Source organism: Rhodnius prolixus, unplaced genomic scaffold, assembly GCF_049639745.1.
Source record: "Rhodnius prolixus isolate KJV_2025 unplaced genomic scaffold, Rpr scaffold_3, whole genome shotgun sequence".
Taxonomy (NCBI): Eukaryota; Metazoa; Arthropoda; class Insecta; order Hemiptera; family Reduviidae; genus Rhodnius; species Rhodnius prolixus.
In genome coordinates, this window is record NW_027411603.1 from 32,502,605 (window position 1) to 32,519,520 (window position 16,916).

General features: G+C 31.5%; 1 protein-coding gene across 2 annotated transcripts in view; it reads right to left on the reverse strand.

The window, feature by feature from the left end:
* Positions 1-16,916, reverse strand: part of LOC141452578 (cilia- and flagella-associated protein 61-like) — a 29,639-nt gene that overhangs the window by 7,293 nt on the left and 5,430 nt on the right. For both annotated transcript variants that reach the window (XR_012457468.1, XM_074124862.1), the window contains exons 6-22: positions 15,963-16,095; positions 15,664-15,848; positions 14,959-15,071; positions 13,792-13,908; positions 12,723-12,858; positions 10,823-10,934; positions 9,706-9,773; positions 9,241-9,429; positions 8,927-9,137; positions 7,165-7,406; positions 5,160-5,354; positions 4,868-5,020; positions 3,479-3,588; positions 2,472-2,629; positions 2,192-2,387; positions 1,423-1,589; positions 229-444 (exon numbers count right to left, since the gene is read on the reverse strand). Coding sequence is in view for 1 of the 2 variants with exons in the window: in XM_074124862.1 (XP_073980963.1) it covers positions 229-444; positions 1,423-1,589; positions 2,192-2,387; positions 2,472-2,629; positions 3,479-3,588; positions 4,868-5,020; positions 5,160-5,354; positions 7,165-7,406; positions 8,927-9,137; positions 9,241-9,429; positions 9,706-9,773; positions 10,823-10,934; positions 12,723-12,858; positions 13,792-13,908; positions 14,959-15,071; positions 15,664-15,848; positions 15,963-16,095 (2,701 nt within the window). In the remaining variant the exon portion in view is untranslated. The remainder of the gene's footprint in view (positions 1-228; positions 445-1,422; positions 1,590-2,191; positions 2,388-2,471; positions 2,630-3,478; positions 3,589-4,867; positions 5,021-5,159; positions 5,355-7,164; positions 7,407-8,926; positions 9,138-9,240; positions 9,430-9,705; positions 9,774-10,822; positions 10,935-12,722; positions 12,859-13,791; positions 13,909-14,958; positions 15,072-15,663; positions 15,849-15,962; positions 16,096-16,916) is intronic.

Genomic DNA, 16,916 nt, shown 5'->3' on the forward strand with positions numbered 1-16,916 from the left:
TTTGCCGAGCAAATGTGTATTATCTACTCAGGGAATTTTATTTGAAGCAATTTAAGTTTAATTTTATAGTTTACTTCATTGACAAAAAAAAAAAAAAAAAAAAATACTGCACCTAATATATAACGTAACGATCATAAAAATTTCTGTATAACTAAATATTTAATACGGGAAATGGTACAGAATCCTTACGCCACCTCAAACCCAGAGAGAGGCGTTTATTATTCTTACATTTTTTAGTGTTCTGAAAGATATTTCAGTATGCAATCTTCCGTTTGGTTTTGAAATATTTAAATAGTTCCAGCCGGTAGGAAAGCTACCATATTGGATGCAAGGTTGAGTGAAGTCTATAATGATGTTCTCCGGCTTTGCATCCAAGACATATTTACCTTTGTTGTTCCTTTTATCATTGAGCAATGTTAAATGTTTGACGAACTGCATTGCAATCTGCAAAATATTGTTTGGAATCTTAGTTTATGATAACCTCATACACTTAAAATACAAATATAATAACATTAGGCAATAAATATTTGGACTTGAAGGGGTTTTAATTAAAATTTCAGGCAATTAAACGATAGAACTATTATACTAATCATTTATACATTTCTTATAACCCAAATATCCTCATATGCTCAACATTACCAAGTTTATGTGGTATTCATTAAAACACTTATATTTTTCTTTTAATTAAGTCCCCACCTAAAAATCCGTATTTGGAATTGCGCTTTTAATTTTTTCAAAATTTTGTAATAATGTAACAGTATTTAAAATGTTCACCATAGATTCCAATTACATATTTCTTTCTTATTATTTTCTTAACCTACAGCTCGCTGTTGGCAATGGGCAGAACTGTTTGTGATCAGCGAACATTGTCTAGAGAAACGCAGTGCTGATTCATAATGGTGGACACCCTTTAATTATTTAAAACTTGGCAGTGCAACTTCTTGGTCTTCAGGCGTGATGAACTAAATAGAAATAGCAAATCGGCTTCACCACATAAATTTACAAGGTTTAAGAGACAACGGCAATTCTCTAGAAAAAATTAAAATAATGATCTACTATAATCTTCATCATTTTCCAACTGTTCCTAATACTATGTCCAAATGTGTAAGACTAACTTTGCAACTACGACTGCTACTATCTTTTAGTTAATAGTTGCGTAGAATTAACTCAGTGGGAAAAATGCCAAGCATGACTACATTTGAAGATTTCTACTTTATCACTACTTGGAACCATCCGAAGGTACTGCCGAACGGGAGATAGTGTTCGTTCATATATTCCACTTGTCAAATATCGGAAAATGGACTGTAGAGGCGCCTAGGTAGAGAAAATCCAAGGCTGGCATGGCCAGAGTCTAATTTTCTAGGAGTTATTTATTCCCTTTCTGAAAGTAACAGTAATTTTTATGAAAATACGTATACAAACCTCTGCACCAATTTCGGCCGAATTATAATATTTATGATTGTAATGTCTGGCATGGCGTTTGTAATACATTGTAAACGATCCTGCTGCATATATGTGATCGTCACTTGTTCTAAAATTATTGTGTATTGCTAATTTTCCATTAAATGCCAAACCGCTATCTATTAGTGCTGTAGAAGAAAAATGAAAACATTTGATAAAAGTTATAAACAAGAAAATAGCATCTGTCTTTTCGTTTCAAAAGAAGGCTTCATTAATTATTTTGTTATTATTATTATTATTTTGCGTAAGAACTGGTAAAATAACTGACAAAGTTAAGTGTAATGTAATGATTTACTGGCAGATTGTTGCTTAGGACTAACTACTAATTAAGGATGATGTCTTCAGGTAAGTTTAAGTTCAGTTAGTTTTTCAGTTATTTTAAGGGTTCAGTTTCTAAGTACATATAACGTTTTTTCGCATTTATTATTAATTGTATTAGAATTTACATGAGTGTTCGCTAAACTCAAATAGCTGCACATAGCAGCTCAGGACCACTGATAGAAGCCAAGATCATGAACCAAGCTTTTACAAATTGTTATTCATTATTTAATATTTTCAATTGTTTTTTAATAAAATAATTTTATATTCTTAGCATATCATATAAAAAGAAGTCAACTTTTATTTTCTTATTTTTCACTTCATGCAATTTATACTTAACAATCAACTTTTTTGGGCAACATGAAGTTATCCTAATAGAAGCAAAAATTAAGCAACATTTATTCAAACTTACCTAGCAATGTTTTATAGAAGATAATTTTTGGGTGAAAAGATACAAATATGTCGCATGGAATCTTAATAATATTACTCCTTGATTGAAAATGTGCCTCCTCTATTCGACCGTTATTTACAATCCATTGCTTAAAATTATATTCATTATATAGTTCAACGTCTGATTCCATCAACGATTCTATGGCTACATTGTAAATCTGTAACAGAAAATAACGTTAAAATTATTTGTAGCGTTAAAAGATTAAGTATGTTTCTTTGGTTTTGTTATAGTATTTACATACATCTTCATTTTGGATACAACTGATAACGTCAGAATCCATATGAGGTTGAACAAGTACAATGTCCATCATAAAATTTTCTTTTAATTTTAATAGAGAAACAAAAGATAATACATCAATTGTACGCCCATATATGATTATTTTTCCATCATGTTCATCTTCTAAAAAAAAAAGTTCCTCAAGATAAATAACAATGTTTTAAAAAAAACTAGGAAGACATCAATTATATGCTTAAGGGGGAAGAAGTTTTAAAATCTGTAAATACTGAAAGATCGGATAAAAATAAAGAATATGATGAAGACGTTTTGAATTGTTACGAAAGATTTTCTCTAGAACCAATTTCAAGAAAGTCGGAACTTGAGTGACTAAATATGAGTAATTTTAACTACATGAGTAGTTGGATATGTTTACATCAAACTTCGGTGGCGGTTCTACATACTTGATAACGTGGATTGAAAGAGCATCAGAAACAACATTTTGCGCTTAAGGTTCTTTGACATGATGGGAAAGAGCGTTCGGTAGTTAATTCATGAGTAATTATGACAGAGGAGTTAATAGCACTCCTCCGGAAAGCAAAGGCAGATAAAGGGATCTTTATGGAAAGAGTTATTCCAAGCTTCTTTGGGAGATTAAAGCACCAGAATGAGATATATGACCGCATAAATTAGTATTGATATACGTTAAAAAATCCGTTAACCAGGAGAAAAACTCCGGAAAGGGATGTAGAAAGGCTTAGATGAAGGGCAACGCTCTTGTAAAGAGTATGGACTGAAACTTTGAAGGTTAGATCTAAGGAACACAAGAACTACGTTAGACTCAGGATCATGCGTGCCTGTGACTTGCTCTCTGATGGCTGCGATACGGGTAAAGTGTTTCTGCTGCGAAACATAGGTTATCTGCTGATTGAAGATATTTCCGCTCTAAATTGTAACTTAATGTTGTAATTATTTTTATAAAACTGAAATGATATATTATTTGAATGAATGGGAGATATAGTTATTTTTTTTTACCTTTTCTCCGTGGCAGTACGTCAGCCAATAATTTATATGCATCTCCATATGAATTTATGGTATATAAATTTTCTGGTTTATTCAAAAATTTGTTTTCATAAGTTGATCGACTGGAACATTAGTCAGTAAAATTATAACAATGAAATATTTGATCTTATAACGGCCAGAAAGTGGTTTTCAATATTCTTTCTTCCTGTGTCGAGAAAACTATCACTGGAAACCTCGAAACAATTCTCAAACAAGGTTAAACACACAAATAAGACAAATAGATGTCAGCAGTAAGGGAATTAAACTATTGGAGTTGTTTTTAGAAAATATGGTAAAGAGAAAAGTAATACTTTAAAATTATTATCTCACTTTTATTAATCTTAATAAGGCTCAAAAAGAATCTTAGAAACCTTGTATCTCGCAATATTTAAGAAAAACTCAATCAATCTGGCTGTATTCCGAATAAAAAAAAAAAACTTATTTACTCCTCCATCATCTTAGTAATCTGATTCCTACCCAAACACAGGGTCTCTTTGGCTCTTTGCTTACACAGCCAAGGCTACTACACAGGCCTATTCACAGGGCATGGTAAGTTCAGGAAACATCTACACAAGGTGGGTGCTTATTAGCTCGGAACCGCTGTGCGGACTGTGTCAGGAAGAGGAGGAAACGGCCCCTCACCTGTTGTTCGATTGTGTTGCAATCGAGTGATTGCGCTATGAAACCTTTGGAACGTTGAAACCAAAGGAAATTGTAGCGCAAAAAAAGAACTAGTAGGGAAAGAGTCCTCAACCTTTTTAGAAGGGGAGGTTTCAACTATTAGACTCAAAAGGGGAAGGCACAATAAGCCTCTGGTGGCTGATGTGCCGTGGAGCGTAGGTCCCGTCCCATTTTCTAATCTAATCAACAAAATCATGAGCTATAATGTAACAGAATCCTTCAGAAGTGAAGATGTTTTTTCTAATTCTGCTGAAATTATTTCTAGGCAGTGAAACTTTTGATAAGCAACAGTTAAAGAGTTCGAATTAAGAAATGGTACCTATGGAATAAAAAATTAGTGTTAAATTAATTAATAGTGTAACTTAATTACTCAGAGTCACTTAGAGCTTTGAACATATTACTTAACAAAATAAAAAAGTTTTAGTTTAGCTTTGCAACTTCACTCAAGTAGAAATAAAGTCAGAACCCTTTTAAGATAAAGCAGTTGAACACGGAATAAAACTATTCTAAAGAAATATTAATGAAAAATAATATAACTGTATTACTTTATCGTAATTATTCATATTATTGTTTTTCGCCCAATCTTTGAGACATTATAGCAATTGTTGTGCAAAACTATAGGTATTTGTGCAAATTTACATGTTTGGAATCTCTAAGTTGAAACGAAAATAGTGTACTCACTCATCATAAAAAATATTACATCCATGTATTAATCCGGACAGTTCACCTCTAGGATCTGCATATTGTTCACCACAGAAAAGAAATAAATAGTCATATTCAATAAATTTAGAAGTATTGTCAGCAAAATCTATTACTGATATTATCTTTTCCTTTCTACAATTATTAATAAAATTTCATTATTAATAATTTTTTTTATAGTTATTACAGTTATTATTTATTTTATTATGTACTCCATGTAGAGAAGGCGCTAGTATTATTTAAATTTAAATATAATAATGTTGTTGGAAATTACCTTTTTATTTCAATCATTTCTCCTTGTATATATTTAACTAGTGAGAAAATAGGAATTTTATCAATGTAGTGCGCATTAAAACGTCCATTGAATGGATTTATAGATTCAACTAAATCAGATATCATTCCTTTTCTAGGAACACCAGACTTTGTAACCAAAGTTATATCATAGACACTTTTAGTAGCTGCGTTTTGGCTGCAATTAATTAAGGAGAAAAAATGCATAACAAATTAAGAAGCAAAATTATTACTAATTTAACTTATTGGTTGTAGGACATAGGCAATATTGCAAGGTTAAAAAATGGTTTTTCTTTCCAACCATTCGTGAACTTCATAATACGAATTTGTTCAAAATTATATTTGATTATTTTTGTAAATTTTGGCTGAAGCTTTTACAAATAGATAACAGTTCACTTTTGGAGATATGTTACAGGAGACTAATGAGATTGTTAGATAATCCAGGCATCCCTTATAACTGGGTGGTTTTCATTAAAGATATGCTTAATTTTATAGGGGCAGAGGATGTCTGGGAGCTACAGAGTGCTGAATTTCTATTTAGTAACCTGAAAAATCTCAACTCTAAATTTTATAACAACTGTTAATCTAAAGACATTAGCGATGTACTAAATTCTTCATTTAATACCAATTATAGATTGATATGTCCTATGGCCAATGAATGGCGTCATATGTTAATCACAATTGTAATACTTCAAAAATCAGACTGATAGCTCAGATTAGGGTAGCCAGTACTAAATATCCTAGGATTTTTCATAAAGGAATAAACCATGTATTTGACCATGAAAGGGTTTGTTTTACTTGTGCTGAAAGTAAAAGAGACAATATCAATCACTTCATGCTGGAATGTCCTTTCTATAATTCACTAAGGAAAAGATTGTTAAATAGGTACATAAGCTCCAATAACACTGAGGTTTACACTAATTTACTCGATATTGACAGCAAAGAAAAATTAAACAGTTTGTTTTATTTCATTTCTGGTGCTCTAGAAGAGAGGTACAGATTTGTAAGAATTGTATTCAACAGCTATAAGGAAATTCCGCCGCCGAATAATAATTAAACTCCTATCAGTATCAAATTTAAGTTATTTTTTTGTAAATATATCAGTTTTCATTATTTTTCTTTGTTTTTAAGAAATAATTGTAACGAGGGGTGATTTTGATTTTGTATTTCATACTTTTATTTTGTATTTATCTTTCACAAGTGGAAGTAATGGGTAGTGGCTATTTCTTTTTATAATTGTTATTACTAGCAGAGGCTAAACTCTTGCCATAGAAATGTATCATTACTTTTAAGCCATAAAACAAATAAATAAATAACAAATTATTTTTGTAAATTCCTATAAAAACACTAATTTTGAAGTCATTTTGAAAAAAAAAAAAAATTGAGATGTGCTTTCTACAACATTTTTTTTTTTCAAAATGTATCCCCAAAATCGCCAAAATTATTTTTGTAGGAAATTTATCAAAAGCGTTTAAGCTACACTCCATTTATTCAAACGGTTTTTTTTTTGCAGTAATTTATATTCACTATGCAGAAGTTGAAATATCCAGCTATTATCATTTAAGATATTAACTATAATAGTTTTTCTCATTGAATTTCAAATTTTACAAAACTAACATACAAATTATGGTTGGGCAATGGCTGATTCAAAAGTTGGAAACAATTTTTTCATATTTATTTAATATATTACTGAAAATATTTACAGAAGAAAGAAGTAAGTCTGTTAAAATAAATGCACTAAATTAACAAATACATTGCGAAGAGTGGCTGGTTGACTTCTGACTTGCCAGTATATATGTTTTTAAGAAGATTTGATACAGATATTTTGATTTAAGCAACAATTGTACATATTAATTAATTCTAATTTTCTACATTGTGGCAAAGGAATTAGTAAAATCACTCTCAAACACACAAATGGTGACCAATTACTTAAAACTATTATATTTACCTTACTAATCTTATTTTAAAGAATTATCGAAGGAACTTACTTGAATATGAGATTTTCTAGAAAACTTAAACCCAATTCACCACTGCCCACAATAACTATGCGTTCATAAAAAAATTCTTTGGATTTTGAAGCAATTCGATAACTCAAATAGAAAAGTGAAAATGCTTCTTTATCTTGTTGGTAATATTTGGAAACCTGATCTGTACAGGCCCAATAATCAGGAATAAAACGTGGCCTTACTGGCACCCAGTACTCGAGACCCAGTACTATGGAATCGTACACCTTAAACAAAATTTAATGTGAAACACTTACTCTTAAAGAATTTATGTAAATGATATTCTCTTTAAACAATTAGTTTCTGTTAGGAGAAATACAGAAGTAAGTTCTCCCAGATGTACTGGGGGACTGGAATTTAACCTCACTAATAGTCTAGCACTATTATGCTTATTATTTCATGGTGACTTTACTTCCAACTACAATCAGGAATTATGGGCAAGTAGCGAGCATTTTTATAAATTACTTTTAATAAAATCCGGGAATGTGCCCAGTACAGCATAATTATTAATACGCTTATTTTTAATTGCAACAAGAAGCGTTTACAACTACATAGATGTTTCCTTCGGTGCTAATTAAAATAGTTTTCCAAGAAAAGAGTGCAATGGTTCAGCCGTTTCGAAGTAAACAAACAAAAAATCATTTCTGGGCAAACATTCAAATACTGGACAAGAGAGAAGAAGGCGAGATTATTCTACAGTCAAAAGCTATGAGAAATAAAATGTACGGATCATAATGTATTTTGACAGCTTTCAAAGTAAAAATGAAACAGAGCATGTTTATTTATGTATTTTTAATCTGGTCGATTTCTGATTTTCAGTAATTGGTACAACATTTAGAGTAAAAAATATTTATTTTCACTTATAAAGTGCCTAATTTATGAAAATAGGAATTCTAATAGTGAAAGATCGCAAACGTCTTTAATTTCTCTCCACTGCCAATAAGTAGTTAAGTATAAGATGACGTCAAAACTGAAATCACACTAAGCCAGTTATAATGAGAATAAAAGCGAAGCCTAAACGGCAACTCAAACCAAAATGATCGTCTAACATCCGAAAATAAAACCTAGAATACGTAAAGCATAATAAATTTGTATTACAAAACCCAAAACATCCGATAAACTTGGTAGAGTACATTTTTAAGTGTTCCAGTACAAGTCGCTTTTTCTGGAGACTCCGTTAAATTCATGTCAGCTTTTACAACTTCAGGCTTTTTCTAGAGCTGAATGTGATATTATCGAAGATAATTCTCAAATTATAAAATAAAATAATGGAATGCTTATTATTTCATGGTGACTTTACTTCCAACTACAATCAGGAATTATGGGCAAGTAGCGAGCATTTTTATAAATTACTTTTAATAAAATCCGGGAATGTGTCCAGTACAGCATAATTATTAATATGCTTATTTTTAATTGCAACAAGAAGCGTTTACAACTACAAATATAATGCAGCTAAGAAAGGTGAATCGAACGACGATTACAATGTGTATCTGTATCGGAAAAAATTGCCCGATACAGTTGGCAATTAGTTGACACAAAGGAGTATTTTAAACTTTATATCAGCTGGAAACTGCCTTTAGTAGTTATTAATATTGCATTATTATTTTTTCTTTTTTTCCAAAAGTCAAATTATGCTTGTTTCAATGACTCAGGGAAAATTTCTTAGTTATATTAATTTACCTAATTAATTATTACAGACTTTTATCTTTTAATTTATTTATTATAATAATTATTTTACAAAACTTACTTTTGATGAAGGTGGAAATTTATAACAATAAAGCGACGTAAAACTCATCATTCTCATAATTTCTCGCAAATAATGACGAGTCCTTATTCGATACAACTCGTTTAAAATAAAATGTTTGACTACTCCATGTTCATCAGCTTTATGTAAATCAAAATTCATCAGATGTTCTAAATCGTAGAAATATCTCAAGAATTCTGTATCAAGTTCTTGGCTGTAAATTTATGAAAAACTAATTTATTTTAATAGTTATTATTTATTTAAATTTTTGTAAAATAATTATTGAAATAATAATGACGAAATTCATAAGATCGTACAATACCAAAGCCAATCCTACTACTTTATCTTTTGCAATCAACATAATTACTGTCTTCCCACTTTGAGGATGTTGATTTTTCATAGCAGAAAATAGTTCTTCCTGTAATGTTACATAGTTATCAAAGTATATTGTCATACTTATAATGTCTTCTAAATCGTCCTCAGTAGCTTTTCTTACATAGAAGTCCCTGAAAATTAGGATAATCTACTTGACAACAGTAAAAAGAAAAGAAAAAATACATTACTTCGCATTGTAAAAATAAGAATCTTGTATTCGTGAGACTAGATCCCAATTCTGAATATAATTTATGTTTGACAATTGGATTTTTTTTTTAACCATTTATTTTCAAACTGCGATTATTATAATTATATCTGACATAAATATATATATATTTTTTTCATGTAACTTACGTATAGCGACAAATATGTAGCTTCAAAGGTTTAATCCAAACAAAATCACTTACCAGAAGAAAACAGTCTTATGGGCCGCGAATACGTCATTTGGAAATGTAATGGTAGTACGTTCCAACCTCTGAAATCAGAAATTTAAGAGATGCCAATAGATAATAAGCGATGTACTAATAAAGATAAAACTACATAAATTGAACTCTAACACTGATCTTTAAATCTTTAAAGATAGTTGAATGTTCTTCACACAATACGTAAAAGAATTCTCACAAGAGCCGAAATGGACATCATTAGAAAATGATTAAGACGATGAAGGTGACCATAGCAAAAATAATTTAAATTGGCTATTGGTTGGTAATAAGTACATAATTTTTTTTTTATTTTCCAATTTTTTTAAAGCGCTCTTAAACAGTTAACATGAATAGCTAAGAATGATTTCGGGAGTAAAGTTTGTATACAAATTCTTCCTAAACATCCTGAGGAAGTTTGAGGTGTGAAGCTGAGGCTTGCAGTCAGCAAAAGCTGTGAAAACATCATTTTCGTGAATAAATGTCAAAAATCTCATGGGTGAAATAGTTCTCTCTTCAACATGTTTAAAAATGAAAGCCAGCTGAAAGAGAAACGATACTAAAAAGGTTTGTATGAATCATTTCATAAAACAACTGATGTAATTGAGAAAATGGATGCAAAAAAATAAATAAATAAATATGGCTAGTGTAGGAGTAGTTATTTTAGCGTTGAAACATTCTTGCCCCGTAGTTAATGTCGCCTCAAAATATCAGCCATGGAAAAAATCAGCATACTTTCACACAACGTATTTAACGTCGGATGAACAAGTGCAAGTAGCGGAAACTTCAAAGTACCTATTTGTTTCAACAGGATAAAACCATGAATTCACTTGATTCACTCATTATCAAATTATTTAAATCGATAATAGAGTCAGACAGCGGAAATGAGGAAATAAATGCATCAGGTCAACCGAGGCTGTAATACATCGTCTGTGAAAGTGTTAATAGAAAGAGGTAAAAACCTCACCATCAAACAAGCTCACCATTAAGTATATTTAACTAAATAAATTTTTTACATGGATTAAAAAAAAATGCAGTGGATAGCCAATTACTTATAGTCCCAATTTAACAAAATTTCAGTGTAATAAATTGCAGAAATATTTACATTTAAATACTGGAGGATTGGATTACTGTAAACTCCTCTAGGCGTTGAAATCACAAGAAATTCTAAATCTTCAAAAGCTTTAAAACCTTGTAGTATGTATTTAATAAACAACCTGAAAAATAAATAACTTAAGAACACAATGTTTTTAAATAATAACCATAATCAAAATGTTGAACTACATCACAAATAATTTCTATACTGCAATTCTCACAGAGCATTAATTAGAAATTTTTATAGTAAATGTAATCAACAACTTTTTGGGAAATATTGCTACTAAAATTAAGTATTCGATTAGCAATTCTTAGGACCTGAAGTAAAATGAAAACCGCGAAATTCTTTCTGGATGAAGAAAATATTTTCTGGCTGGTTGTACTTAAACTAATTTCGGTTAAGAAAATACGTCGGACGCCATCCACCAATTAGTGATCGATAACTTACCTTAAATTCGTTATTTTACTAAATATACGAGGGTCGTTTGAAAAGTCCGTGCAAAAATAAAAACTGCTTAATTTTTTGGGGTAAACCTTTTTTATTTTTCAACATAGTCTCCTTTTAGGCTTATACACTTCGTCCAACGCTGCTCTAGTTTGTTGATCCCTTCCGAATAATAGGATTTGTCCAAGTCTGAAAAATAGCCATTCGTTTTTGCAATCACCTCCTCGTTTGAATAAAATCTTTTTCCCGCCAGCCATTTCTTCATATTGGGGAACAAATAGTAGTCCGAGGGAGCCAAGTCTGGAGAATAGGGGGGATGTGAAACGAGTTGGAACCCTATTTCCATTAATTTTGCGACCACAACTGCTGAGGTGTGAGCTGGTGCGTTGTCGTGATGGAAAAGGACTTTTTTGTGGGCCAATCGTGGGCGTTTTTCTTGCAGCTCGGTTTTCAAACGGTCCAATAACGATGAATAATATGCACCTGTAATAGTTTTACCCTTTTCCAGATAGTCGATGAGGATTATTCCTTGCGAATCCCAAAAGACAGTCGCCATAATCTTTCCGGCCGAAGGAACGGTCTTCGCCTTTTTTGGCGCAGATTCCCCCTTGGTAACCCATTGTTTAGATTGTTTTTTGGTCTCAGGAGTGTAGTGATGTATCCATGTTTCATCCACAGTGACGAAACGACGCTTAAAGTCCTGCGGATTCTTCTGGAACAGCTGCAAACCCTCCTTGCAACACTTCACACGATTTCGTTTTTGGTCAAGCGTGAGCAATCGCGGCACCCATCTTGCGGATAGCTTTGTCATGTCCAAATGTTGATGCAAAATATTATGTACCCGTTCATTCGAGATGCCCACATCACTAGCAGTCTCACGCACCTTCACTCTTCTGTCATCCATCACCATATCATGGATTTTATCAATGATTTCTGGAGTAATAACCTCAACAGGGCGTCCAGAACGTTCAGCGTCACTTGTGCCCATATGGCCACTCCGAAAATTTTGAAACCACTTATAAACTGTTCTAATCGAAGGTGCAGAGTCACCATAATGTTTATCAAGCTTCTCTTTAGTCTCCTGAGGCGTTTTGCCTTTCATAAAGTAGTGTTTAATCAACACACGAAATTCTTTTTCGTCCATTTTTTGAAAATCACTCGACTTCCTCGATTCAAACGAATGCCAAACACAAAGAAATTGACCGATCTGGCTGAAACTTGGTGCGTGTTCTTCAAAGAGATGCTACTAACTAAACATAACCTCGATACGCGCCAGTGGTGCTATCTCTCTGACTTTGCACGGACTTTTCAAACGACCCTCGTAATAGTAAGTACAATTTTAAATATAATTTCTTTAATTTAAAATAAAATTTTTCTTCGCTGTATGATGATCAGTGGGATAGCCCAGTCTCCAAAACACTATTAAGTTCTTTCACTTGGAAATATTTCAAACAGGATCACTTACATGTTATCCTTATAGTGAGGCGGTAACATAATTTCTATAGAAAATGCATTTTTTCTTCCTCTGAAGTATTGTAAGTTAGGTTCAATTTTGTATGGTGTTTGTCTCAGCATTTTATTTCCTTGTGAATCTGCTATTACTGAAATCACAATTTTAAAATTAAAGGAAACTGAATAAGATTTCATTTTATATAAAACGAAATTAGAACCATTCATTCGCCCAGCGTTTTACTTAGAACCAATTAAACTGTGGATTTGTCAGAGATTTGTTAAACAAAGTTTAAGGATATTCGTTTCAGATGTACTGGAGAGAAAACACAGGTTCAAGGATTTATCTTTGCTTGATTTGATAAGATACAATTTAGGGAACCAGCTGGTTTCGAGTTGCTTGGCGGATTAGGGTAATGATTCGGTGGGATAGGGTGCAATTTTTGACCTAGATCATGCTGTAAACGGCCCCAATCTTGAATAATAATACAATAGATACATAATCAATAACAGCTATATAAAAAACTGAAGGACAAATAAAAATAATATTGTGTGAGTTTGTTTAGTTATACCCTTCTATGTAACTGTACACCAAGTCTTTATTAAATAATAATAATAATAATAACATAATACAAATCTTATTAAATATAAGTTTATCAAACTTACGATCCTAGGTCTGAACAAGTGAATAAACAAGTTGCTTGTTGCGTCAGTAACATGCAGTTACGAATTAATTAATTATGGAAGAAAAAATGACAAATTTTCTGCGCCGTGAAATTTTAATAAACATTTAGTTGGCCCCCAATGAAACAAATTCAATAGTCATTTTATAGTAAAAGGAAACAGTAAAACACTCGTGTTCTTAAACAGGATTGCTTATTCTATTATATTCAAGCAACCAATGGCGGATAACAAATAGATCTTTCATGCAGAAACTAAATATCACTGCAATTAGGTTACTACTTTTCAATTCACTGGTGAGTTTAGACCAACTTCTTTCTAGGAATCAACTTGGCCGCAAATTTTGAATATAATGGACAAATCTACATCAAACTAAGTACACTTAATGTTGAAAATATACTCACGACATAAAGTTTTAAAGGTTATATAGTCCATAACATTGTGGTCATTTATTTCAAAGAAAACATCTTCTGACTCGGGAATTCCTTCTGAGGTAAGATGAATGTCTGGTATTGAAGCAACTGTAATAAAATTAAAACACATTAAAGTGAGTGTAGAAAAAAGTATTTAAATAAACAGATTTTAACAATAAAACAACTAAAACGCTTAAAGTAATATTTAGACACGACGCATTTGTAATAAACCAAGTTAGGTGCCTAAGTCATATGAACTAGTCTGAGTGCGGGCCCTTAGACTACCCATTAGAGAAAACCTTAACTCTCACATTCGCCGTTACATTCAATCCTATTACTAATTTACTATCTTGAATCTACCAGAATCGTTACAGTAGCTTTCCAAATCCGTAGACAGGTTTATAAACTCCACTTTAAATACCATCAGATCTACATTGTATAAAGCACAGCAATTCCCAAGTATAGAGCCTCCGACTCTGCATTCTCTTCAATGGCAAGCTGTTGATACTGAGCCTCCTGAATTATTTTTATGCGAAAGAAGTGGTGAGTCACTACACATGTACATTGTACAGTAATCAGCGCTGCAATATTCCTTAGTTCAGCTCCATAGATAGATCAGCTCCATTTGATGATCTCAAGAGAATCCTTAGGACTTTACATTCTCTGTAAATCTCCACTATTTAGTGCAAGAGTTGAGTTCCACTCTCTAATTCTGGCAGCTCCATAGCTGTCGGAAATTGGTAGAAGCCCTCTTGCCATCTTATTTGCTTTTTTGTTAAGTTGGATCCCTCAAACTAGAACCCAGAAAAGGCTCACTTATTTCTTACTATCTACGAGTAGTTCTTTAAGACATTCTTTACACTCCTTTACCAGCTTTGATGCAGGGTCTTCAAAACAGCTTTATCGTCTGAGAAAATTCTTAGAAAACTGAGGTTCTCTAGTTGCCTCCATATGCATTTATATCCTCAAACGCTTATCAGTTATGGGTGCAGACTAGCAAGTGGGAAGACGCCAATTTGAGCCCCACATTTTATTTAGTCGAAAAGTGATAATAGTAAGCATGTGCTTCCGACCTGTTCAAGATGCTTAATTTGGTACATGGACATTGTTCCCCACCTGAAAGATAGATGTTTACTTCATTTCTTCAATTTTACTTACATTCGCACAACTGTTCAGGGATTGGCTTTATATTGAAATCGATTTTGCTTATCTCATCAACCTTTAAGTTCATTTCACAGATTAATTTTTTATTTAGCTTTCTTAATGTAACTCTGAAATTATAAAAAATTAATTTCTTTTAAAAGTATGAAATCTATCAAGTTTACCTCTACAAAACATCAGAAAATATTTACATTAATGGCATCTGAAATTGGAGAAAATTTCAGTTCATAATTCGTATTAATACTGAGCCCGTCTTCAGAATTAAAGAAGCTGTGAATGACTGCATTAGGTATCTACAGAATGCTCCAGAGAAGCGATGTATGAAGATCTGCCATTTTTATAATTGAGATTTTGCAGAGGAGTGATTGAACAGTTAAAGCGATCACTTAATTCACAATCTTTAAAAACAGAGCAATTTAGGTAAAGAAAATGTTTTAAGCCGATGTTTGTTAATAGCGAACTTCGCAAAAAAAACTATGAGAAAACATGGTAGAATTCTCTTTGGGTTGGAATGAATATACAAATATCTGAAATCGCACCTTGAATGGGTGTTTGAGTCAGCATTTTTTCTATTGTAACATCTTACAGTAAGGTTCTTGTAATATGTCACCTAAATAAGAACTAGTTATTTTTCTGCAATGCAGATTGAACAGAGGAACGATTGAAAGAGAAATAAATATGTCCACACAATTTATGACCTACTGTTCATTCATATCATCCAACTTGGCGTTATTCTCTAATAATCCATCATCATATCTCATGTCGTGTTCCGTTGGTAACCGAAATCCATTATAATCGCATATTTCAAAGTTGTCCTTTAAAGTATTGTAGTCTATTTCATCCGAATAAGAAATAAATCCAATTGTGTCTTCTACTGAATCGTTTTCCTTGAAGAATATAAACTTTTTAACTATACAAATAAGTAATTAAATATTTATATATACATGTGTATATTGTATTTTATTATATAAATGAATTTTATGAAAGTTTTTTTTGGTTACCATTATAAGAAACATTTTTCTATGTGGAGCCTTTGCCACTATGATTTGTGGAACTACATGTTCCCCATAAATGTCTATAAGTTCAGGTGCTCTTTGTTGAATCATTTTATTTAAAACACGACAATCATTTGCACTAAAATTTTAATTATATAGTTTAGTATTATAATTCCTTATTGTAAAATAAAAATATGTGTAATATTATAAATATAATATTATTTTAAAATATTGTTTATTGTTTTTAGTGACTGAAGCATTGATAAAAAACAAGAAAAGAAGGAATTTCAGTCAAAATTTTTGTCTATTATTTTTGCAAAGCTTTCTAAACCAAGCATCTAAACTGCCTGGACAGAAGACACTCCAATCATTGATGTTAAAAATATAATTGTCAACAAGTATAAGCCGTAAAGATGATCTAGTCCAAATCGAAAGCTTGGCAAAAAATAATAAAAAAATTATGACGAAATTTGCAATAATTATTTCTTCTTCATAGTATTTGTTAATTGTTACTTTTTGTTTTGCTTTTTGAAATGAAAGTTTGAGTCTCTTTTCAAACCTTTTCTAGCGCTTTGCTAAGTGGGCATAATTAGAACAATTCAAGATTGAAAAAGGATTTTGTATTTAAATCTGTTGTAGCCGAATTATAATTTATAGAAAAATGTTATTTTATATTTGAAGTTAGGTAAAGAAACAATCAGAATAGAATATCAAAATTAGATTTTATTCATAACAAAGAAATTTAGCAAAGATTTGTAAAAATAATAAGTTCATTTTTTTTACTTTCCAAGAAACATCACAACCTGAGTAATACCAGGTTTTAAGTTAGAGTTTTCTGTAAATATTTTGATGCATTCAAATATTTATTTATTATTTTGTAGAACTGTTAACATGAAGAAGAATAAAGCAAATGTTTAGTCACTTTGTCCAAACATTTATGAGTCGCCTGATAATGAAAAA